Source organism: Anopheles coluzzii, chromosome 2 (genome assembly GCF_943734685.1).
Source record: "Anopheles coluzzii chromosome 2, AcolN3, whole genome shotgun sequence".
Lineage (NCBI taxonomy): Eukaryota > Metazoa > Arthropoda > Insecta > Diptera > Culicidae > Anopheles > Anopheles coluzzii.
The window spans coordinates 104,655,713-104,682,621 of NC_064670.1; the positions used below are offsets into that span (position 1 = coordinate 104,655,713).

The 26,909-nt window shown below is 44.4% G+C and overlaps 1 protein-coding gene across 2 annotated transcripts; it reads right to left on the reverse strand.

Annotated features, from left to right (window-relative positions):
• Positions 1 to 121: 121 nt before the first annotated feature.
• On the reverse strand, positions 122 to 26,121 carry LOC120948920 (slit homolog 2 protein). 2 transcript variants are annotated; one of them, XM_040365777.2, is made up of 9 exons: positions 26,014 to 26,121; positions 17,435 to 17,834; positions 12,004 to 12,454; positions 10,550 to 10,772; positions 10,339 to 10,475; positions 10,068 to 10,220; positions 9,798 to 9,978; positions 9,363 to 9,502; positions 122 to 5,425 (listed from the first exon to the last, which is right to left on the reverse strand). In XM_040365777.2, exons 3-9 carry the CDS (start codon positions 12,374 to 12,376, stop codon positions 5,121 to 5,123), a joined length of 1,512 nt encoding a protein of 503 aa, XP_040221711.2. In that variant the 5' UTR covers positions 12,377 to 12,454; positions 17,435 to 17,834; positions 26,014 to 26,121; the 3' UTR covers positions 122 to 5,120. The 2 variants fall into 2 exon arrangements, with proteins under 2 accessions (XP_040221711.2, XP_040221712.2); XM_040365778.2 differs by having other exon boundaries at positions 25,981 to 26,090.
• Positions 26,122 to 26,909: the final 788 nt, after the last annotated feature.

A 26,909-nucleotide genomic window follows, 5' to 3' on the forward strand; every position in this document is an offset into this window, starting at 1 on the left:
TGCCCACTCATACTGCGAATCGTTCCGAGAAACTTACCATAATGAACCCTTTATTATTGTTAAGGCTCAATTGTCCGGAGCACCCATTTTGTTCGGATCGAAAATAACAGAACATAACTCGTTTGGCTTTCCGAATCAATTCGGGGAAAATTTCTTTATTATTTAGCATCGCATTTATGGCTTTTCCTTTTCTCCAGACACTCCTACAGCTCTCTCTCTCCTTTTCATTTCCAATGTACTATCGTACACACACATTCTCTCTCTTACACTTCTTTCTTTTCCACCAAATTGCACCCTACTTAACCACCACAGTTTTGCTGCACGTTTGGATGTATGCACGATCGCATCATCACCAACATGACCTACCCTCAAGGAATAGTGGCGCAAAAGCACCGATCTGATGTTGTTCGATCTACTTTCGCAATCCTTGCACTAACTGCAACAAAACTGCAAATACAAATATAACTCCATTTTCACCACCACCTGCCCTACCTCGCTGACACTACGCTCGGAGCTCGGACTCATCGCTCCGGACTCTAGATCCACCACGTCTGTGTGTGTGTGTTTTTCACCTAGTGTGTGTGTGTGCTATTGCCGTTTTCTAATGGGAGTTTCACAGTGTCTACTCGCAGCGTTATACGATTAGCTACGGTGCGCTACAGATTGCCCGTTTGCCTTTCGATTGCGCGTTTACTGCGGCACTGCTGCTGCTGCCGCTACTGCTCTGTTCTAGCACTAATACTTACACAGCTACTACCTCTGTTGCTGTCTACACTGGCGAGTGGGTTTCTTTGTGATTGCTGCTTTGGTTTAACTTGTGGTTTAGATGCTATTTTTGGAGACATTTCTGAACTTACATTGAGATTCTTCCTTTCGTTTTGCATGCCAGTTATGTTTTTGTGTGTGGTTTTGTTATGAACTTGTGAAAATCGGTTTCAATAACAACAAGCTTCCGTTTATCGTAAATAAATTGAACAATTAGTTTAACAGTTTGCGATTTGCGTTTTGTCTTTTGCTTTCTTATCTTGTATAATATATGTATTATGATTTGTTTTTTTTTCTTCTGTCTTTTGGGGTCTTGTTTTTCTTTTCCGCTATTTTTGCTTCACTTGTCCATTCTCTTTCCTTCTAATGCTTTTACCTTTCCACTTATTGACACAGTGTTGAGAGTCATTGCATTCCGTATTCGGTATTTACTTGAAAGTTCTGAGTGTATGTGTGTGTGTGAGAGAGTGTTTAGTTTTTTTTCTTCGCTTTTACACCTTCCACATCATTAGCTGCCACCGCGTTACGAGCAACAAGAACATCGAGATTGAAAGTGATTGAAATTGAACACTTAAGACCAGAACGATTCGTACACTTACGCTCCTGAAAGAGGGGTTATTTGCTCGTCTCTATCCCTTTTAATCCTTTGTTTTACGCCCCCCCAAACCAACCAACGTGGGACGGGAAAATGATGGGTTTAAACTTACGCACGCACATACAGATCTGCACAAACAGCTACCACCCACAGCACAGACATACATCTAAAGGAGTGAAGAAAAACGGAATGCATAACCAGTGTACTCGCTGCGGAGAGTGTTTCTGGTGCTTTTTTTTGTTTTGTTTTCATTTTCATTACCTCCAGACCGGGTATTTCACATTAATTTGGCAAATTGAACAATATATTTGGTAGAAAACACTTGTAAGGGTTTGTGGTGCAGTGTGTGGTGGCAACGATAAAAAATGACAGAAAATCGACTGTACTTTCAATAACAAACACCTTGCGTGCAAGCTTCGGTACGGCGTCAAACAATGGTGCAGATGAGAATTCGAACTGTTAGTGTAAATCGTTTGCGTCTCACCGTTCCTGTCTGTTGAGCAGCACCGTGAGCAGCGTAATGCTTCTTACTATCGATATGTCTGGATGATATTTGCCTTAAACACAGCAACTAACTGCAACTGCTTTCCACACGTGGCTCAGAAACTTTTATCTAGCTCGTGAAACTGTGAAACTATGATTTCGGCTTGTTTTGTTTGCCTTCCATCTGCACTAAATGGGAAAATGTGTGTTGTATTAACTTTGGTCAACCTGTACAAAGTGTAGTCTTCTCTGTCTTTTTGTAGTCATCTTAACAGACTTTAACATTGCCCGTACACTTGAATCTTCATCAAAGGCGTGTTAATTCTGATGATTGTGCTACGGACCTCGTGCTCGATTGCTGACATCGAAGTTGTGAGACAAAGCTAAGCTTTTTGTTTTGTTACATTTAGTCAGAGTCAGTGCGTGTGCAGTGCAAAAGCAAACTTTTCAAGCTTCAAAACTTCTATAACAGTGTGTAATTGACATCGACTGGGAAAAAGAAAGGGAGATGAATGAAAGTGAACAACGATCTAAAGCACACACGCGCGCGCGCAACAGAGCGCACGCTGGCGCCAAGAACGCTTAGGGTACATGCGGACTTTCATCATTGAGATTTACACTTACAAATGAATCATTTGCACTCCTTCCCAATTGCTCACCGTCCCCTGGAGCAATGGTGCTTAGAAGGGGGAGAAAAGTGTGTGTTTAGCGCGTGATTAATGTCTTACCATCTAATGATATGTTTTGGATATGTAGCGTAGGTGTGTGTAGTGTATGCTCCGCAAAAAGGATGTGGAAGAGATACATCCACGGATGTAATGGTATGATTTTATCAGCCCACGTCCCATTTTTTATGTTTTTTTAACGCCTGATTTTAAAGAGACTCGCGTAGGGACTCGGGGGAAAAAAGATTGATATGTATGTACCTTATGTACCGCGCAATGTGTCTACTTGTGTTATCTACTTTTTTTCCTGGGGATGATAGCAGTCGTCTGGATTGTGTCTACTCTTATCGCGTAACCATTCAAGAGTCCTCCATTTGATATGTCTCATGAACCGTACAAACCATGGGTTTGGTTGATATGTATTGCTGGAAGTTGGAATCGGGACGAAACCATGGGTTTTTTGTTTTGTTTTGTTCTGGGTTTTAAAAAATTGGGCACCATTAGACGTGTACAGGCAAAGGTTTCATGTATCAAAAATGTAACAAACATGATTTTATGCTCTCTGTTTCGCTCTGTTTTATCCTCCTTTTTTGTTTTGCTCTTCACGTTGGCTTATCTAACCGGTATCTTATGCTTATTTTTAAATGCTCTTACACTGGTAGAATACTTGATATGTGTATTTTTGTGTGTTTAGTTTTCCGTTTTCTTGTTGAGTATATTTAATGCTTCTTATTTTTTCTTCTTTAAATATATTTAAATTTATGTATATAGACATCTACTGACATATATTTTGTTCTGCTTTTTGTTCTTGTTTGTTCATATAATGCAACAATTAAATTCTTCCATTTGATATGTTTCCATGTTTTCCTCCACTTTTGGGTAAGGTTAATAATGGGGATTGCGTTTGTTTTTGGCGCTTTGTTTTAGGCGCGCTTTTTTGTTCTTAATCTTAGTTTGACATTGTGTGCAGTTTTATTTTTACTTTTTTTTAAATCCGCAAACTATATGCGTGTATACGGTGTATATATATATTTATGCATGCAGTAGGTATATAATATAATGCAAACGTTGCATCAAGATGTGTGCATCGGTAGAATGGTAGAATTAGCTCCATTGATATGTTTTTCCATTGTTCATTTCATTCTTTTTCAACGTTCTGTTTCAACGCTTCACATTCAGTGCATGTATGTGTTTGAATAGTTTTGTAAATAGTTCCGTGCACAAAAAACACACAGAAACACGTGAAAAACGTGCTGCTTGAACGCTTGCAACACACGCTGTAAATAGAGTTTAAATAGCTTTTTCCTTCTCTTGGATATGTGTTCAATTAACATTTCTTCAGGATTGTTTCTTTTCCTTCCTCCCCCCCCCCCCCCGGCTAGACGCTAGGGGTATTAATATGCATTTAGATTTGAAAACAGGATACTCTGAGAAATAAAATTCGCCAAACAAAAATTGCTACAAATCCATCAAATGTTATCGTTTCCAGTGCACAAAGCGGGGACCCTTGCACCTGACACTTGGCAAAAGTCTCCGTTTCGTTAAAACGGGGGTAACACTTGAAAACGAAGGGTAGGGCCTCCCGTGCCTACCCGAGCTGTGTCGAGCGTGTCATAAAGTCGTCCTTACTAGCTATATGGTATGTGTGTGTGTGAGAGTGTGTTTTGCCCCTAGCATGGCACACTGGATGAGTAAGATGAGATTTTGACTTGATATCGGGAGCGATGCTTTTCCATCCATCGCCTACTAGGAGTGTGTGCTGCACCAACATGGGCGGGGAAAACAAGCTTTCGAAACCGATGAAGCACAACGACACCACTTGTGAGTGTGTTTGTTACGCGTGATTTGCTGCTACAGGGGGCGAGTGTGTATGAACAATACTTGAAGCGTGTGTACGAACTGTATGAAAAATCTTGTAACATTTGTTTTTCCTCTTTTTTCCTAGCCATCCTATCTCCTTCCTTTTCTATCTCTCTCCCTCTCTCTCTCTCTCCACCGTTGGAAGCTAACACCATTTTCCCTTGTTCCGGACGCTTTCCCCTACGGCCCCGTGCGCCGACGAGTGATCGGCACCGCGGGACCAAAAGGGGCGTACGCGTACGCGGAAACGTATGCATAGTTTACTTCATTGAAAGACTCTTTGGTAATGTGATTTTTTGTTTGGTTTGTAATTTTTTTTTTTGGTTTGTTTGCCTTTGTGACACACGCATATCAGCACACCATCACCCGGTGGTGACGTGGCTGGGGTGTGTGTCGATAAAAAAAGAAAGAAAGATCAAGCGCGATCAAGCGTGCGTTCCGAGCTCCCGGCCACACACGCGCTCTCCACCCCAAACCAAAGTGTGCAAGTGTTGGAAAATTAGAGTGACATTTGTATTTGTATTTCCATTTCCATCGCGCTCCCTCTCTCTCTGGGTGTTGTTCGCTCGCTGGAAAATATATTCCACGCCACGCCATATGTTTCCCTTCGCTGTGCTAGCCTTAGATTGTATGTTTGTTGTTGTTTGTTTGTTCTTTCTTACCCTACGCTACCCTACTAACATGCCAAGGACCGTTTCCCATCCTTGCCCATCCTTCGCAACGCGGTTCTCCCTATTTACTCACCCGCGCGCCTAGCGGACGAACCGACCGTACCCAATCACGGTGCTTCCGGTCACGAGGGCGGCCAGCACGGTTGACAGGAGCGTCGCACCCGGCCGGCCCGTGCTCCCGTTGCCGCTCAGTGACGACGTGTGGTACTTCTTGCCGACGCAGCTCATCCGCTCGAGCGGCATGTTCTGGACGTAGTACTCCCGGTGCTCGTTCTGCATCGTGCACATCGGGCGCTTCTTCTGCGTCATCTCGTCGTCCCGGTTTTTCAGATCGCGCAGCAGGTTCGGGAACCAGACGAGCTCGCACGAACAGATCAGCGGATTATCTGAAATGGTGATGAGGGAGAGAAAGAGAGAAAGAAAATGGCAAAAGAGAGAGAGAAAACAGAGACCAGAGGGTAAATGGAATCGATTGTAATTTAAGCTGGCTATCAGAAGCGATAAAAATGGGATCAGATGGCTGTTTGAAGATAAAGTTTGGGGTTAAAGTGTGTGCTTAAACTAAAGCGTCTTTTTTTGTTTTGGCACCACTTTGCATGTTATTGATTTTGCGTATTTTAAGGTTTATTTGGCTATCTAATTTTATGGTACACCATTTATTTGAATTTGTTTGACACTTCTTGTCAATAAAGCGTCGTTTGAGACTGTTGCTACAGGTCCTCTGGGACCACTGTGCTGCAACTTATGTTAATTTACATCCAATATTGGCCTTTTTATGATTTAAGAAATTTTCTTCAATCAATATATTGATGCTATGCTATTACGTTGCTCTACATTTGCATCAAATAATTTAAAAGGTTTCAATGTACATAAGCAAATGATGACAACTTCTCATGCCATGAAAGTAAGAAAGTTTCAACAATTTATGTTATTTATTAATTTAAATTTCCTACGGTTCAACTTATCATTATTTATCTTTGATTTTAGTGAAATACTTATTAATAAGATGAAATAATCATCGTTGCTTAAACCTAAATGCTAATCCATAAGGCTTTAATTTGCTTTGCCTTATTTTCTTCTTCATAAATAAATTTGCACGTGTCTTGGCAAGAATTGAAAACCTTTTACTATCACAAAATAGAACAATGTGAAACAACCTAAAAACAGTGTTCGTTCCTACCCACAGTCACATCAATCTAGGACTGTCACATACCCACACACACACACGCTCACCCACTCGTGGAAGGACACATATGTGAAAGTAGAATTTTCTTTACGACCGGTGAGACCATAGTTATTCCCATTGCTGGTAGATTTTATCACAGCCAGGGGAATAATCAATGAATCATAAACACCTGCAAAACATTGCTTCCGACTGCGACTGTTACTAGCTATTAATATTCTTTTGCTGTAGCTCACAACGTTCCGAATGCGAACTATTATTGCCTTCATTCACTTCGTAGCTTATCTTGCTCTTTGCATCGCTGCTGAGCAAAATATTGCTTAAGCTTTGATTTAAGCATCCGAACTCATTTCTATTCCACCAACGTTGCGCTTGAATGGTTGAAGCTTTTACATCAAAGAATGAGAAAACGAGCCGAAACCAATTCCAACTTGCATTCCATCTTGGCTAGTCGTGTGCTCGATGGTGTGCTAAGTGGCTGCCGATAATTCGTATCGATCGATCGGTCCTAAGACTTTTGTTTGCTCTCCCTCAAACGCCGAGCGCTGTTGAATTCACTTTAATTCCCCAGATCTCTTGAGCTTGAGCTTGAATACACTGGGCAGGGGAAATGGAATAAAAATCCGAAATCAACCATCAAAGCAAACAACCAAACGAACCGCCGGAGCAGAACAAATGGCTCACGCATTCGCATATTTTTTCATTACCATTCCCACTGAGCTTGAGTGGTTGCTGCAACTCAAAACTGGCCAAACTGGTTCCGCATGTCCTTTCGTAAAGAAATCCACTCTCCCCCCGTGGAGGGGGCGTTACACGAAATTAAGAGCTACGAAAGCCTCTAATATGTCTCCGCTCCTTGGGGGGAAATAAAATGCTCCCCGATTGATCTTCATTTATTTTTGCCGGCAACCAAGGCTGACGCCGGATGTGACGTGGGGTGCCATCGAAACGGACACGGCAGCACGCAATTTGCAACACCATGAAAATGGTCGTTTTCAGCATCCGGTCGTCAGCAGACGCCGTTACGTATGCTCGCCGGCCTTTGGTGTGACAAAACTTTTGGCACGGTCCTCGGTTTCCACAGTAAAACGCACACGCACAGAGGAATGGTCACACAAACAAAGGAGAAATGGTGCAGACACAGAGGAAAAGAAGAGAGAAAAAAAAACTCTTGTTCACAAACGCACACACTCTTACCAGGCGAAGTTGATTGAGTTGTCACCGGAAGCGGAACGATAGCATGCTTCTGCCGTAACGACCGTGCGAGCGAGTGACCTCGTTCGTACCGGAGTCGTTGGAAAACTTTTCACACCCAACGTGTCAGTTTCTATCACGGGCAGGTATTCGTGGGTATGAGGGGAGGGGTGGCCAGGGGTGTTTTATGGGCTGTCTGTGTGTTTCTGTGTCTGTGTACGCATTTGAATCCGTTCCTTTTTATCCTCTGTGTTCGTTATAAGCCGATAAAGGATTCGTTATCAAGGGGTTGGTTTTTTGCCGTTGGATTGCACACAGTTGAAAAGTTAATCCTTTTGACCAGAACCAATAACCGGATGCTTGCCTTTAAGTTTAAGGTGATTTTTTTTGGCTTTTCTTTCTTTCCACTATTGATTATTTGGCTTTCTTTTTGAAATTACGTTCGAAAAGTCCAGATTATGAAGCTAAAATGTGCCTTTCGATGGTCATTATCTTTATGTTGGGGGAAAAAGTTTACTAATTGGATTCGATAATTGGATTGGAATTGGCAAAAGGAGAATAAAAAGCAGTTTTCACACTTTTTGTTTTTTTGTAGACTTTTTTGGTGCTAATATAAGTTGCAAGGTTGTTTATTGATTAACTGGAACTACGGGAACTATAATTGCGCATTATTATATCGTAACATTCTTCCTACGTAATTGCAGAACGTTCAAGGAAATATCCTTGCCGTTTTCATTTAATAATTGATGATTTACAGATAACGGTTAAGGGTTGCTGAATCACTTAAAGTGCTTTGGTTGGGTCTCGGTAAGATAGTACGGTATTATCAATCGTTTTGTTATACAATTTCAAGGAAAAGGATCTTTCAAATTGATGATTTTACTAAGAAAAGGTCCAAATGTCTTTCGTAACAGCTTTAATATTTTATAATATCGCTCTATTCTAGCCTGTTTTGGACTTTGATGAAGGCTTAACGAAAGATAAGACAATATAAAAACAATTCAAATTTTAATAATTTAGACTGACTGTAGGTGTGCTTTCGGTTGTTTGCTCACATCAAAGTATACCATGGAATGGTTAACCAGACACTATCGCGTGGAGTTTCCAATAGCGCCATCTAGCGGATTACTATCGCCATCTTGCGGAAATGTACGAAAGATGAATTTGATCAAATATTAGTACTCTTTTAACTGTTTATATTATTTGTTTGCTGAAAACAATACGACAACTCATGTTTTTTTGTTAAAAGTGTAATAATTATATTGCCCTTTGGCTCAGACGGACTTTGATGGTTTAACACTAAATAAAAACCTACATTTTTACTGCTTATAAATCTCCACCCAATTAAGATACAAATCAAATGCTGAATATCGTATTTTAAAAATTAATTTCTGTAATGAACTGTCCGAATCATATTTCATGGTGTACCGTCGCACGGAGAGCTCACATAAACACCAAACGCTCCTGGCCGGCCCGTAATTTACGATCCGAATAAACTCGTTTCGTTTTAATGGACTGCAATTCAAAGCGGTCCCGAGCTTGAAAAACACTTCGTTTAGATTCTAATCCACGTGCTTCTTCACAGTTTCATACTACTTCCCATACCCAGACCCGTTCGGAGCTGCTTCGGACGCACCACGCTGGCGTTACACATAAATTAAAGACGCGTCTATCCGCAATCTCGTCGCTTCTTTAGTATTCATTAGCAAACCGGTGTTCCGGTCTATCCTCCCGGGACACCCACCCCGAGATAGTGAAAGCAATTGTGAAAGTCACTTCGTAGGGGTCTGGAGATAAAATGAAGATAACTACGGCGCTCCAACTCCGAGTCCATTGAGTTATAGAGACATTAGTTTACCTTTCTGTGCTTCTGTAGGATGTTCGGTAGCAGCAACGGCACTGAAAGGGAAAGTGTTTCGCACACAACGCACACACACACAACTTACCCATAATATCGACGACACGCAGCGAGTCCATGATCGGCTCCATCACCTCCTCCGGTATGCGCGTCAGCTTGTTGTTCTGGATGCTGAGCGTCTCGAGGGAGTTGAGATTTTCGAACACGAGTGCCGGCAGGACCTTGATGCTAGGGATTACACACACACACAAATACAAAGACAACGTAAGATGAAACTCAAAAAGGACGCACAGATAAAGTGACTCGGACGCAACGGTTTTACAAACAAAATCCCCCCATTGGGAAACACCGGCAAGGCTATTAATTAATGTCGAAATGTTTCCGAGCACTTTTCCGTTGGCGTGGTTGGTTTCTCTAAACGGCTTCAGACAAATTTTGCTCCCCGAGCAAGGGTGGATGTGCGTGTCTGGAGAGAGCAGTTTTAGCCTGATTGTCTGCCAGACCCGGGTGGGCGGCTACTTACTCGTTTTTCTGCAGATTCAAAAAGGTGATCGAATCCCCAAAACCCACAAAAGCATCCTCGCTAATGACGGAGATGTTGTTCGAGCGGAGATCCAGATGCCGGAGACGGTGCAGCGGGCGCAGCGCTTCGCTCGGAATGATGTGGAGATTATTGTCCCCCAGGCGAAGATACTGTAGGTTTTCTGTTTGTGTGCGGAGAACGGTAAAGAAGGGGTTTACGTGTTACGTCGCTTCAATGACCATCGCCTCCTTTCCTCCCTTCCAGCCTTACCTTCCAATCCTTCGAACGCTTCCTTCGCGATGTAGGAGATAGAGTTACCCTCCAGCTCGAGCGAGTTGAGCAGCGTGAGGTGGAAGAATACCCGGGCCGGCACTTCCGTTAGCTGATTGTGGGCCAAGATTAACGAGTCCAGATTCTCCAGCCCTGTGCGGTAGTAGGCAGTAACGTTCCATTAGTAATTCCACGCGTTCCGTTTCGTGTTTCCCTATTTCTGTAATCCCCCCCTTTGAATTGTCTTAATCACCCGACAGAGCGGCCTTACCTTCGAAGTCACCTTCTTTGATGGTTTTGATGCGATTCTCCTGAAGCTCGAGCTTCCGTAGGTTATCCAGCATCGAGAGAGCCTTCTGCGGGACGGCGGTAAGATCATTGCCGCCCAGATTCAGCCGCTTAAGCTTCCTGCAAGAAACGGAGGGCGTGCAATGCATTAACAGTTTTGGCGCATCTCAACCAATCAGCCGCGGTCTGCTTACTTGTCCAATCCACGGAACGCGTCCGGTTCGATGAACGTCAGCTTGTTTTCGTAGATGGTCAGAATCTCGAGCGTGTCCAGCCCCTCGAACGCGCGGTTGTGGATCTGCGAGATGCGGTTGTGGTTCAGGTTGAGGATCAGCAGATAGTGCAGGTTCTTGAGGGCGCTCGACGGTACGCTCATCAGTTGGTTTTGGGACACATCGAGCTGGGTAAGTCCCCGTCCTGGGGCCAGAAAAAGGGTAAATACATTTGGGTATGTTTTAATTAGCATATAAAGTACGATTTTAGAGATTTTGGTAGGGAAGGGGGTTTTTGATCAGCCTGTTTATTTGAGTTTCCAGTGGGAGCTTTTGCAGGTGAATTTGTAACATGAAGGTTACTGGTGCAACTGGTTAAAGCAACTTCATAGAAGGACATTATGATGCCTTTTCTAATAGGGAAAATATGTTCGATTAAGCTTTAAACAGCCTACCAACTACATATTTGAAAAAGCAATTAGAAATCGTTTGATCCATAAAACTTCGTACTGTAAAATCCGGCAAATTTGACCTCTGACATCTGACCGTAATGTCAAATTATTCAAACGGACTATGACTTTGGATCGTTACCTAGGCAACATCTTCAGCGTTTTACCTCTTCCAAGTCATCAGTCTTCAGTTCTTTCGTCTTCGTTCTTCTGCATTCTGTCAGTTAGTTGTTCTTAAATCAGTGTTCATTACAATATATTAGCTGCTTTACATATCATAGACTCATTTCCTCTTGCATCATACCTAATGACTTCATAAAGAAAGAGTAAAACAAGGAAGGCTTCTTTTTCATGTCATCATTCTGCAAACTCATTAATTCTTGGTTGATATTTGCAACAGTCTCCATCAAACCACAGCAATAACACCAAAACGAGTTAATGTTTAAATGCAATAAAATCAGTTGCGCTTCCAAAAACCATGCCCCCCCTTTTTTTGCCCCACCGAATGGCGTGCTTTTGCGCCACAGCCCGTCTCATGCATCCAAAAATAAGGCATAATAATACCATTTGCTTCTGCTTCAATGCAGCGCACACACGCACACACACCCCGCACAGCAAATTTGCTTCTTAATTGCGAAGCTTTGTATGCGAAAATATGACACGCAACAGCAGCACTAGCAACAGCCGAGGAATAGACAGTCAGTCGGTCGTAAAAAAGTTAAGTGCTTCCCCCATTTTGGAAACGTGCACTTGAAGGGCGTGATTTCTGTGCTCTGTCTCTGGTCGTCCCTGTGGGGTCATGAATTTTTCCACACACCCCCCGTCCAAGGGCAGTGGAAGTGGAATTGTGGATGAAATTACGTTCCTTTCAGACACGTCAAGGGCAGGCCCGGCTGATGGGGATGGGAGGCAGTTGGGTTCGTTTCGTTCCATTTCAAGGACAGAGAACAACAACAAAAAATAGAAAAGAAGGAAAACAAATCTTACCGAGCGAGCTGAGCGACGTCTCCTCGATGGTGGCGAGACTGCTGTTGTGGATCGTCAGGTGCCGGATGTCGAGCGCGAGAAACACGAACCCTTGCAGCTTCGGCAGGTTGTTGTGGCGCAGCTTCAGGTAGAAGATGATCGGGCTCTTGCCCTTGAGCGCACTCATCGCCTTGGTGATGTGCTGCACGTCCGTCGCCTCGCACAGGATGTCGAGCCCGTTTTTCTTGACCTGGCAGACGCACGGGCTGATGTCGCTACCCGGCGGGCAGGTCTGCGGCGAGTTTGACTGGGCCGCGACCGGCGCGTGGTCCAGCACCGCCAGCGCCAGCCCGAGGAGCTTTATCCACGTCCATAGGGCAGTCCGTGACGGCATCTTCGCGCCGCCGTCCACCCGACTCTGTCACTACACTGTTTTCTCTCTTCCGTCTCAGCACGTTGATTACGACTGCATCTAAAAGAGAGAGAGAGAGAGAGAGAGAGAGAGAGAGCGATGAGAGAAAATCAAATTATCAGTAAGCGTAACGAGTTTATTGTAGCATAATTTTATCTAGTTTAGTGGCTGATGAATGGGCTGAGGCGTGAAAAGGAGTGCAAATTACTTATGCGCGACAGACAAGCCAATCATCATTACATTGACGGTTTCGTAAGGTAAGGGCGAACGGTGCACGAAAATCTGATCATACCGTCAATCTCAATTTTCATTCCTTCACATCCACAGGGCACTTCTTCTCTCCCCCCAAAAATCGGCAAAAGTTATGCAACAGCAGCAGCAAGAAGAAAGAAACCCACAAAATGTCGTTTCTGCCGCTGAATCAAACTTGGTTGCGAAGCCAAACATCTTCTTCTTTGCGCCTGAATGTATGCAAGGTACCTGTAGCACACCACCGTTGTGCTTTGGCTCGGAATGGGTGAGCCTTGATCGCGCATATATTACATATGAATATTTCATACTCGTTTGCATATGATTATCGGGCGCGAGTGGGAAGTCTCCCCCGGGCAGTTTCGACTGCTGGAAATTGGCATTTTCCATTCCGGCGGCTTCGGGGGAATTTTTGCAAGGGAATGGGGATGAGTGAGGCGCAATACGGTACACTGCCTGCTGTCTGTGGCCATCTGTCTTGCTAGTGAGGGCTCGCTAAAGGGGTTTATTTTTGACACGAGACGGCTGAAAAATTGACTCGCAAGAGTTGAGAATGAAATTGGAAAAGTTTAGCTTTCTAGCTGGTGAAGTCACAGAGGAAATATTACGCCAAAATAGTTGATTTGTGGAATGAAATATTGGACATGATTTCCAATATTGAACTGCATTTTAAATTTCCCGTTGCATGCGACACAAGCCTCTCTTTGTTCGCTATCAAACCACTCAAAATGGATGGTCAGGATTAAAACAGATAATGGTGCTTTATTCCCATTTTCAATCAACAAATAAAATGCACCATTCCACGACAGAACGACGGTTTATGAGCTTCCTTACTCTTCCAGCTGATAATGATCTTACGAAATGAATACACTTTCCTCTTCAACTCTTCGCTTTAATCGCCAATAAAACGGCATGAAAACCCCATATTTTCCTCTCCCCCATTACAGCAGTTTGTTCCTCGTACGCCCATAACCTGGACACAGGTCCAGAACCGGTGCGGATCAGCACAATGCAAGATAATGTACTGTTATTACACACTAACTTATCTGATTATCCTTCTGCTCTATCGGCCCATTCTCGCAGCCGAGCAGTTTTGTATGAGGTTTGGTATATATACACACTCTCACACACACACACGATTTTGTCCCGTCCAGGGAGATGTGTTTGCTGTGCCTCGATCTGGTTGCGTGCTTTACAATCAAGCAATTTGTAGCGCGCTCGAGTCCTCCGAGCCCACACAGTTACGGGCGCGCAAGCCGTAGCACGCGAACTAATTTGGTGCGGTAATTTATTTAACGAACGTCAGACTTGACCCGCACACGGAATCTGCCTTTATGATAATTTAAATGATCGGTGTCTCGCAACACACAAATTACAGGTTATAAATTACATCTAATGTGTGAGGAATGTGTGCGTGTTGTGGGAATTCTTTGAAGTTACTTTCTACGTCACTGTGCAGCGTAGTGTTGGTGCAACAATAAAAATTTAACCGAAATTCTTCCACAGCAATGGAGCAGCCCAGTACTTCATCTCTTTTGGGTTTCCAGTCGATTACTTTAAGTAGTAATATCTTTTCCTTTCTGCAAGTATTTTGCTATCCACTAGAGAAATGGAACCAATTACTTTCTGCTACATTATGGATGCTACAGTGCATTAAGAATTCCATTACAAACACTAATTAAAGGGTGACCTAAATTCCGAATCCAAACTCTGCTCCCAGGCTGCACCACCGGCTCTGTTTCAGGCATTATTTTTTTACACAATTCCAAGCCATTTTATACGTATCGTAACACACTATCGTTTTACGGATCATCAAGCGCTAGTGAACCGTTTTGTGGATCGATTTAGTGCTGATAAATTAAAATGCTTTCACAAACCAAACAACTACTCCAAAGCGCAAAACCCCATACCGCAAAGGCTTTCGTTCTCCCGCTCTCCCGATGCGGTTGAACACTTTTCAACACACCGGAACAGTTTCTATCGGCGCTGCTGCTCTGTGCAGGCATTTTGTGCTTGCTTTGATCTTCGGAATGTATATCTGAGCTTCCTTTATTGTATGCGAGAGAGGGAGCGAGAGAGGGAGAGAGTTAGACAAAGGTCACTACACTTTGGAAACAAAGATTTGGCTCGAAAGCAACCCAGCAGGCGTTGCTACTTTCGATCAATAACGCACTGATAAAGAGCTGTTCAGCAAATAAAAGCTACACCACCTATTGTATACTATCGATAAATATCTAATCCTCATATCGAATAGCCATGCCCTCCCAACACAACACAGGTCAGCTTTTAATTGGGAGGAATATTTACAGCGCATTAGCGCTCGTTCCTCGCCCATAGCTCCGTTCAAGCCCTTTTCAAATCAAAATAAATGATTTGCGAGAAAGCAAACGGGAATGAATTACACGGGAGAAATACCTTCGCACTGGTACTTTGGCCCGGCGAGTGCTTTCGAATCGCATCGCGGCGCAAAATGGGCCTTGGCTGGTTGGCTGGCAGTGCCGCTCCGTATCAAACCAGCGAGTAGCCACTACAACACATCGCCCCCCTTCCGTCCCGACACTCACAGATCATGCATTATTCATACACAGCAGTTTGTTATTTATCCCTGGTCGACTGTTACCTTTCGAGCCACACTGTACGTGACTGCCCTGCCCCTTCCCGACGACTCCAGGTTGGATGCAAAGCTGATGACACACCGTCGGCACTGGGTGTAGTTGCGGTGAGAAGATGGTGTAACGATCTTACCCAGCCCTCTCCTGCCGGGGAAGCTTGCTATGTAAATGTGTCTGTATATATGTGTGTGTGTGTGTGTGCTACCAGCCCATGGATTCCTGTGGAGCTAAAATTAGAAACTCGGAACTGGTGCGAAAGATAATATCGATTTTTGGTCTCGGCACCAACCACGGAAGGTGGAAGGCACGGTCGTTCAATGGTCTTAATGGCATGCCGATGGATGCCGTTCCGGGTACGACCCCGATTTAAGTCCCGATAGCCTGGCCCCGCCGTGCCTTAAAGAGGGGAAGGCTGAAGCAACCGACCCAGCCCAGGGTCGCTTTCGCGGGCTGGAAGGCTTGTTGGAAGGAGGCTAGAGACGATTTGCTCACTTCACGTCTGCGGTTGATCGCTCGGCCGTGTGCAAATCGATAGGAAAGCTTCGGCATTGAAACGAACGAAAAGTGCTGTGCTGATACTGACTTGACTACTATTTGGTTGGTTGGTTTTTTTGTTGTAACACACTACTAAAAGTCACATACTTTTAGTGGAATGGCAATACTTTTCGTGCTAGTTTATGCAGCAAGAAGACCATATAGAGCCGTATGGAATGAATATTCAGTATAAATTATTTATAAAGCAATATCTACACTGTCTATGGCTGTGACAGGTGTCAGGATATTGAAAGGTTCGTGCATGACATAGGATAAACCACGTACCAAATCTTGAACGGTGGGAAATCACTCGACTCCTGTGTACACATTGAAGACACATTTCATGCTTTTCAACGAAAATTATGATGCTACCATTTCGCCTTATGTTTCGTAACCTTCTTATGGATGAGATTGCTCAAAGTTCTCTATTGAAATGTTTTTGACTTCAGCATTTACCTTGTTTTACCCCGCCGTCTGCTAAGTAGATAAAGTTTAAGCTTAACCTCAATCAAGAAAGGCCCTGGAAAGTAATTCTCAATTATTTTAGAAAATGCCGCTAAACAATGAATTTGCTGCAGAGAAGGGGCAAGCTGCTCGTTCTTCTTTTGTTTTTGAGCTCCTCATTTATGGCTTCCATAAAAACACACACACAAACACACAGAAACAACGACACAAAACGAACCCCAAACACGAAACTTCAAAATAACACAATTTTCTCGCCCGCAAAAACGCATTAGCCTGATTAAACGTCACCGATAATGAGACGTGTGCGTCAACAGACACGGGACACGGATGTCGCCTGCCTGGCCCAACGGTGGGGAGCCGTTTTTCCCTGGAATCGTTGCGTCCCTTTCGTTCCGTGAAGTTACCACCCACCAATACAGTCAATCCGTCAGCTAAACCACCACTGCGCCCCAACAAAATGGAGGAAGGGAAGGATAATTCTGTTTGCTCTGTAAGCCAACCAGCTACATTGCGGTTGCTCGAGCAGGGTGCTGCGGTGTGAAACCTTACCGTATCGATTTGGGGGGGTGAAAGGGGCACGATGGTTTTTTTACGAGCCTATAAACATCCCACCCAGCTAACCACACGGTGTCACACGGTGTGCGCGGGTTAAAGAGATGAACGTTTGCTAGATTTGTGGACGTGAGCGGGAGTTTTCAGACCGAGAAGTACTGAGGTCGGAAAACATACCCACTCGTACCAATAAGCACACACACACACACACACACTCAGGAGACTCGCTTCCAATTACTTCGAAAGCAAAATGTGTAAACGGTTCGATTGAAGTCGAACGAACGAACGAATGATTCCATTCCATCCCAGCCAGGTAGTCGACGGTGGATATCGATCGCTTTATGCTGTAGTAACGGACTACACCGCTTAGGCTTACATACTCTTCCGCTCGCTCGCTCTGTGTGTGTGTGTGTATTGAGCTGTGTGTTCAATCGTGCAGAAAAGATGGTGGCGAACATTTTTATGCATGAATTATTACCCACTCAACTGTGAAGGGAAGAAAGGAGCAACGGTATAAGGAGATGGTGCGGCAGGACGTGCGAGAGAAAATTTAAGAAAATTGGATTTGCAATGAAAATGTCCCAAAAGGGAGGGGGAGGGAGGTTCAATATTGGCCAACGATACTTACCAATACGTTGGTAAATGTGTTGAAACTGGTTGCTGCCCGTCCCATAGCCCCTTAAACCATGCCGGGGGAAAGCGGTCCCAATCGCCACAGGTTCGTCGCCACGGTCGAACGGTCGGAGTGGTCGGATTTTTTGGGTTTTGCAGAAAATTTCAATTTGAACTGATTTGCACGTACAATCACAAACACACACACTTTTTCAATCACATTCGATTTAATTCACAGCTTTATTTGCAGCAAAACTTCGGTCGAAAAACACCACAAACACTGGTCACTTGCAGTTGGTGCGCACTTTACAATAACTAAATACCACCGGAGCCTTTTCAATCAAACCACCACCTACGGCTACCACTACTGCTTCTCACACCGCACACCACACACACACTCGCACGCACACGGCTTCCTGTTTACACAAACAAAAAGAACGTCTCAAAATATGTTTATATAAACGCACTGTTTTATCAGTAATATAATCTCATTAGCTCAATCGAAAACAGTTTGCCATACCGTCCCGCCCCTGAGCGGGCACTAAAGCAAACAGCAATCGATCGAGCTTGTGCTCGGGTTCTGGTTACCCACTTTCTTCAGGATTTGATGGGTTCGATTTGTAGGAAAACACACGCACACAAATACACTCAGTTTATGGATTTATCGATGAGACAAACGTTCCTATTTCGAAACGCAAGCGAAATCCTACCCACCAACGAAGGTCCTATTTTCTGTTGACGAAGGTTTCGCTTTCCAATCGCCTGAGGTTCAATGCAAGAAGTATTGAGGGGAAAATTAAGGCACTATCAATGGATTACCGCCTATCCAGCCATTGCAGACGTCACGAAACGAAATGGCGGTGGACGGAAATGGTTTCATTAATCCAATTTTTGTTCACCTTTGTTTGCACTCCCGCGATGGTTGGTACGTGTAATGTGATCCCGTGCGGAGGATATCAATTTGCACGCAAATGGTCGATGGAACAATCGGCGATTGGATTTGGATTCGGGAGTGTGATTCGGTTGTTTTTGTTTGGTCGAAAGTACGGATGGGATGGAACGGTGGAAATAGGTTAAAATGATTATCAAAATGCCAGGAATGGATAATTATTTTACGTCACGTCGCATGAGGTTTGTTTTGGAAAGGCTTTTGTTTCTCGGTTGATTGGCAGCAGCACGTTTGGGAGACCGGATGGCGATAAAAATAGTAACCGCTAAGGGCTTTTAAAAACAATTGGGGCGGGTTATTTTAGTAGAAGATTCTCTGGACATCATAAACGACATTTCCAATCAGATTAATCTCTAGACATCTTAAACGGCATATCCTATTAGTAAAATTTAATTTCAACTTGTCAATTCTACGTCAAAAGAAGATAAACATATTCGTAGACGAAAAAAAGTTTTGTTGACATGTATTAATGGGTCCCAAATATTTACTTATGCTTCTAAGATTACTTTAGAAACCCCTCCAATAAACATGAATTTTTAAACATTTAAAACATTAGATTCGAGTAGCTGCCCGAAAAAATAGCAAAACAAGGTCGTGTTATTATTCAATCCAAGATATTGAATATATTAAAATTGGTTTAGTTATCCTTATAAATACTTTTCTTCGCATGATTTTACTTTATTTTTAACTAAAACACAGATAAATGTACCTTTTAAAAAAGCTGACTACTGCTTGTAGTTGAGCACGCTGTTTCCAGTAAACACAGCGTGAACATTTGCTCCCAAAAAACAACGCCACCCAGTGGCGCACAAAGAAATAAAGCAAACTGTCACCCATAGAGACACAGAAAGGTCCGCCTGCCTAATGGGGAGTTCTTGGAAGGACAACATCGATCGAACACTTTGCATCGTGGAACGCAAACGCCAAACTCCGAACACGTCACCCGGCGTTCCTCCCAAGCTGCCACTCGAGCAAACGTCAACCTGCGGACGGGGAGTATCCTTCGATCGAATCCTCGCACTCATCGAATGCTGCTACCGTTGTGAGCATACAAAGGTATTTCACAGAACGGGTAAGATATCACTCCCCGAACACGGTGCAAGGCATAACTCGGTTGCGCTATGTGGTGATGGAATTCGGTCGCAGTCAGCTCCAACGAGGGCACGCGACGCATAGAAACAACAATGTCGCACCGTTTGCTAGAGGGGGAGTAAGAAAATATGTTCTCGTTTCCCTGGCACAACGCACCGAAGATATGGCGGATACAGGTGACCTGTTGTTTCGCCTTTTACAACATCCTTTCATCTTGCCGGTGTGCATGTGCAAGCGAGTATCTGCTAAACGAGAAAACTTCCACCCCAACGTTGAACGAGACATCAAACGCTACAGGAAAGCGGGTTGACTGTACCAGGAAATTGATTGAATTTTCTTGCCTTTCCGCACCGAGGTAAAGTAAGTCCTCCATGTTGTCTACCGAGCGTTTCATGAGGCCCTTGAGATGGTGAAACAATTTATGATTTCGAAAGGTTTCAGTACACTTTGGTACCAAGCATTCCTAGCTTGAGCTCGTCCCTCAAGCCTAAACGATGGCGCTTCAAGGTCACCTTGGCAAAATTTGGCAAACCGTCGTTATCCATGTACTAACACGCCACGCTAACAAAAACACGGAAGCCACACACTGCGTTCTCAGCACAATTAACGAACAGCTTCTTCCGCGTGAACCAATCGCGCACATTCGAGAGCACAGTTCGGCTTTCGCCACGACGCCATCGCCTGGGCGAGCGCGTTCGCCCGATGGACGGATCGAATTAATCAACGCGACGGTGCAGAGGAGCCGGACCGCCAGTGCTCAACGCTAAGTAGGAAGTATCAAATCAACGCGCCTCTTGCCTGTGATGCAGGGCGGTGGGTATTGGCTCCCAGCCGGTTTTGTGAACGTCGGGCGGCAAAAGTCGACACACAGACGCACCAGGAACGCCCGGGGATCTACCCGTGTTTTGTGCCATGCGACGCAAGTCAAGTTTCTCCGCTAAGATGTGTGCTGTGAGCTGGTGCTGCTGCTGCTGCTGCTCGGCATTCTCTAGCAGACGCGTGTACCGGCCCGGTTCACCCTCGTTTAAAAGCGAAGCGTATCATTATCGTTGGCGACAAATTCAATTTGAGTTGGTGTAGAGCAGATGAATTTGTTTAACAATGGAACCTCACCGCCGACCAACGCCAAAACCACTGGCAAACGGATCGACCGGTGAGCGCTGGTTCGAGCCTGGCTGTCCGACTTGTAGGTACACACGAAACAATCGGTTCGACGGTTGGAGGATTGGATCTTGCAACCATAATTGCCACTGATGGCTGTCTGTACGTGAAAAGAGGACCTCAAACCCCGATGCCACACGGTGCTTGCAAAGGTTGTGGTGTGTTTTCCGTAGAAAACATCTGGCAAATCAAATCCACCCGTGAAGCGATCGATAAAGTAGACTGCTGCGTACCTGCTGGAGCACCGTTCGCGTGCTTAGTTTCCTGCCTTTTGCCAATTAGAAGACAGTTCGAAGACTGTCACCGTGAACCGTGATGCTACCGGTGGTTGGTGGCAAATTGAAATTCTATACATGGTATTGCTAGTAATAGAAGTGTGTGCGTTGATGTGTTGTGTTTCATGCAGGAGGCATTCAATTAATCTCCCCACTCTGCAATCATGTAACAGCATGTCAGTAATTAGGCTCTTCCCGGTTGAACGACTAAATTGTTAAGCGGATGACAATCTTAATGACATGATTCAGTTTCAGGTTACGGTGAGAGCATTTTAAATGATTGACTAAAACGTATTCGAATTCATTTCGATTGTCAGCTGCTTGTAACGTGTAGTCAAATACTCTTAGGAACTTATTACTATTACAAGATCAATTCCAAACATGATGCATTAAGCAGATGTATGCAAAACATTTGCTACATCAAATAATGAATGTCACAACGTATTCTGGTGCCGTGACCAGGATTTTATTGACCAGAACTTTAAAATGTGTACTCAATCATAGCGGTAGTGTCTTTATATTTTATCTCAGAGCCTTACAATTGTTTCAGTAATTTTGATATACCTCAGTTAATTCGATTTTCGCAAAATCACATAAAATTGCCCCCAGATTGTTAGTAAATCGTAGTAATTGCCTAGTTCCTGGTCCAAATAGTTGAAAAATGATGTTATGGAAGGCACTATAATGAAGACATTTCTCCGAATAGAGCTGGAAAAAGCACTCAATGCCCTGTAAACTATCAACTCTAGCGACGTGGAATTGAAATTTGTGGAAGGCCCTAAGGCTGTTTGTGACCGTCTGTAATGGTTTGAACAACATTTTCTCAGAAAAATAACTCAATCGATCGAAAAGATAGCCTTATTGGCAAAAGATACCTTCTTCATATCATCTTATCCATTGCTCAGACCATTATTCTGAGCCTCTAGACGTATCATTTTGAAATGCACGGTTGATATTGTCTAGCTGAATATCAAATGACCTTTAGTTAACCATCAATTAGCTTTACAATAACAGCCTTGAACTTAATTAGAAATGGCTGTTCCACGCATAAAAATTATGTATTATACAGCAACATGCTCCCTCGAGAACAGGTCATTAAAATGAAACATATTCCACAATCAATGCAACATCCTTTCTTTCATAAACTATACACTACACTGCTCTCTCTCTCTCTCGCTTTCCATTTCAACAACCTTTCTGTTGTTGCTTTATAAATCATCTACCCCGCAATGTACACTTTTCTCGTTCTGCGGCTGATCCATTGTTTGCAACTTAACTTCACATTTTTCCCTCACGCTACTCATCACACTCAACGAACCGTTCAGCGAACTTTACCCTCTCCCCCACGGCAGCGCCATACAGGCACTTCACTTGCATATGTTAGTTCAGGGGAGGAAAACGTTCCTACAGAGACAGAGAGATAGGGAGCTTACCAGTCCCTGTTGCCTATGAATAATACAGCTGTCTTTTGCATTTTTTATCGTCACGCTACTCCAGTTGCCTCTTCCAGTAAGGCCAGATTTTGCAACAATAATATATAAAAAAAGCCACAAGACAAAACGTTGTGCAAAAAACAGAAACGACGCAAAAATCGTTCTGACCCGTTGCCTCATACAGCAAATCACTTCTATCTTCCTCTGTTCCAGAGCACATCCTTAAATATGCCACCCCCATAATTCTATTCCATGTCATTGTTACGGTCGGCCAGGCTTGAATGTCCACCGATGAGCGCCGGCAGCAGGGGCGTTCACACAGCCCAAGCAGACTGTATTCACTGTTACGCCGTCGAAGCAGCGAAACAAAACATCAGCCAAAGAAATAACAACACGACGACAACAACAGCAAAAAAAATCAACCAAAGGAGGCGCCCTGTTTTTTGTGTGTTGCTGGCGTTGTTTAGATTTTCATTGCCCTAACCAACGGGCAACCTTGCCCATGGCACAGTACGCCTCCCTGTTCTTTTTTTTCTGGTGAAATGGGAAGTTAAACTCTTGAGAAGATACTCGGCCTTGGTTCACGGCTTACCAGGTAAGTATGTAGTCGGTGGATGTTTCTTCCATTTCATCGTCCCTTCTGTCTGTCATTGACCGAAGTGGTTGAGCCTCTTTCATTCTGGGAACACTCACACACACATAAAGCCACACAGAAAGCTTTCCCTGCCCCAAACCGGAGCGAAGAGGCGGCAAGAAATCGGATATTTTTTTGCATTTCTCACATTTCAAGCGGCAATGGTGGGGCCGCACCCCCAAAGGGTGGGTTGGTGGGGACGGAAATTGTGGGCAAATTGTTTATGCGTGTCCCTGTCGGTCAGCGCATAATGGTTGTGCGGCTTTTGTGTACGGCTGCCGGCTGCCGTGACAGGACATGTCCGACTACGTACTTTATTATGTTCCGGTACATCATACACAGCGTGGGGTGACGGGCATCATCGAGAAGCGAGAAGGGTGCGCCCCAGAACGGACGGGAACGGTCGTAATCGATAAAACCACAGCGACCAGGTTGGGCACCAGACAATGGGCAAAAGTTTCGGGACATGCTCGAAACGTGTCAATGAGGGTGAAAATTTGTTGCCCCCCCCCTTCGCGCCTTCCTGAAAGCGGGTATCTAACTTCCAGACAATTTGTTCGTCAGCAACAAGCACCGAGGACGGAAAGGCCATGGTTAAGCAGAATGTAGTGAAAGTTTTGTTTTTCTTTTTATTCCAAGAATGGGAATGGTGTAGGTTGTTGTTGCTTTGTTTATCGTGGACTTAATCAACCGCTTTAACGGACGCTACTTCCGGTAATGAGTGTTAGGCGCACACGTGCGGCAGTTGCTTAGTTGTGCGTTCTCGGGGAGCAAAGTAATCAAAAAGAAAAGCACTGTTGCGTTTGTTTAGTGGGAAAATATGGTCTGTGTAACGTAGATGCGACCATGAGCAAGCATTATTTGGCGAAACTTTTAGCTACGCTGAAAGGTTATGGAGTACAATTAAGACACCAGTAGTAGATAACAGTACCTTTTAAGTGATAAAAGAAAGTTTATGTTTATTCAAAAGGAAATTACGTACCGATCGTATCGTTTATAAAACAGTTTGATACTCAACATTTCCCATGGAGGCGCATGGTCGTTGATGATTTTAGTGTTATAAATTAAACTAAATTCAATACAACAAGTATAGCCAACATGCTACCATTATTCATTAAATCAATCAATCATATATCGAAAATTAAATCTAGACTCTTCTACAACTATTTATCTTGTGGTTCATCATACGAAATTAATGACAACCATTTGCCATATACTTTCGCCTTTCAACATATCATTTTGGACTTATTGTTAATGACTTGAATTGTCTGCGATTCAATTGATGGTTTATCGAATAAATACTCTGCCTGATAGCATGACGAATCTGATTCTATTCACCATCGAACAATCAAATCACTCCTCTGCAACAGAAAAAGGCCTTTTCATCAATTCGCTCATCAGCAATACAATATTTGCTAATTTGCAAGCATTTTCCTCATAATTCCCACACAAAAAGATGGACCATGGGCAGACTATCGTGCAGCGTTTTGTACTACTGCTCGTCCGCTGATCATGACCGTGCACGATACACCGTGCTGTGCGACCCTAAAATTGATAGACCACTACCTTCTTTCTTTCTGTCGTTGTATCGCACTGTGGTCGGTGCTAGTCGAGTCGCAAAAAAACGAGACAGAGAGAGAGAGAGAAGGTAATAGAAAAATAACGAAACATCAATTCATCCGAATTATTCCTCATTACAGTTCATCATTCACTTCCCACAGAGCAAGCAAGTTCCCTATTGAGCCGCCGCGACGGACCACCATCCTCATCATCAGCATCATCATCATCTCCATCGTCATCGTCGCCGTTGTTGTCGTCGGTGTGGTGCTTCACTTTCAATTTACATGGTGATGGTGGTGGTGGAAAAAGACGCGTCATTCGCCCGTCGATACCCATCCTCTCCAAACCATGTCCGATGGTCCTTCATCCTCGGGCGGACTCGACTGGCCGACCCTTGGGATGGGTTGGTAATTGTATTCTGAAAACACACACATACACAGAGACTTGGACGAAAGCATTGTTGGACGTGCCCTCTGTGTTGGACGTGGAAGCGGTAGAGGGAAGGTTTTGCAAACACAACGACACCAAAACACTCACTCAAACACAAACACATAGACACACTGTTGTATCCTTTGCGCACTGAAATTATTGCCGTATCGAATATTCACTTATTGCTACCACACACACACACCGACATTGCTGACGGGGAGGCTTTTGACGCTTACGCTTTACAAGTCGATTTCATATTCGCCGCACGTTTCGCTCTTGTCGGCAAAGGCTTCAGGGCGCACGGCAAACAACGCCGCCACAATTTCATTGTTTCTGTTGGCGGTTAGGGGTGGTTGTAATAAATATTGAATATTTGGCGTTTGCTGCCTATGCCCACGGTCCGACGGTCCACTAGGTGGAAGAGCTGGTGCAATTTATTATCACACTCACTGTGCACAGTGCCACCCTGCTTCGGAGAAGCGACGAAACTCAATTAGCCTAACAAGGGAAGCGTTCCATTGCGAAAACGGCTTCACCCTGTGCTGTGTTCTGTGCCGCGGGCTGCGTCTCGAACCGCCTCATTTAATTTCACTGCAGGACCAGGCCAAGTGTAAATGATATCCTTTTCGAGCCGAAGCGTCAACTCTCACCAACACCATGCAACGTGGGCCCAAGGACGCCTCGTCACCTTTATGACGCTACGCTTTGCTTGCCTTCTACTCCCGAACGCTGAATTCAATTAATGAGCGGGTACACTAACAAATTATGCAAAAACACACACACACACGCACGCACACAAGGAATAAGAGACACAAGCACGCACACAAACACACCCTCAACTATCAATCAACCCCTACGATAAGGGTGACCATCGCAACCTTTGGTGTGAATTCTCTACTCGCAGCAAATTCCCATTTTACAATTCACAGACGCGTCAAGTGGCACGTTCTGGTTTCCCATATTCCCGGCTTTTCGATCCACTCCTCAAACCCTCGGGCCCCCGGTACGCCCAGCTGGAATGGCACAAACCCGCACTGCCCGCGTATACTCCCGTACCCGTACCGTAAGTGCTCCGGGGGAGGGAAAAAGGATGTAAAGGCGTCCGCACGGTCGCACTGTACTCTCTCGACTGAGCATGAGAGCCGGCCCACGGTGTGCGTCTAGCGATGGATGGATGATAAGGGTGGCCTGTTGGGCCTGTGAGTTCCACCAGTTGCCCCGACCGAACCGAACCCGTCGTCGGGGTCGACTTCGGGCGACGCACGGCGTATGCGTCATCAACCGATACGGTGGAGCGCAATCGGGTTTCTTTGTGTCGTGTGGCATTTTAATGGGGAGGGATGAAGTGAGGGACGATGGAGTGAAATGTAGAGGAAGATGAGATGTGCAGGGGTTTTCTTATATAAAGTGCGATGGATGAAGAGATAAAATAGGACAAAATAATTCAAATACAATAGATGATAATACAATTAGGTTAGAAAATTGCCAAAGCAGCAATTTTGATCCACATTTACAACGTTCATATTGCATTGGCCGTGGCATTTACTAGCGTCCCCTGCAGCATGCAAACAACCCCTGCAAAGCAACATCCTAGGTAATATTCACGCTTCGAGTATATATTTCAAATGCGCGAATGTATTTGTGTAGCACAGCGAAACCGACACAACAAGTGGACGCTCAACTTGTTGACGAACCCTGAGTGACCTTCCTCCACCAACACCGTGAGTGACCTTATTCGTGCGCACAAAGGATACCGGTACAGGGTGGCTCGCATGCACATCGAAATTGGGGGAGCGTCCTTTCCATCCTGCTCACACCCATCCAAGCAACCGAAACCACATAAGCTCACTCACACAAACGCGCGCTCGCGCAAGTGTATGTAAAGCGTCCGGTAGGATTATTCTATTGCCATTCCAGGAACACGGGAAAACGTTTTTCCACCGAGCGAAGGAAGCGTC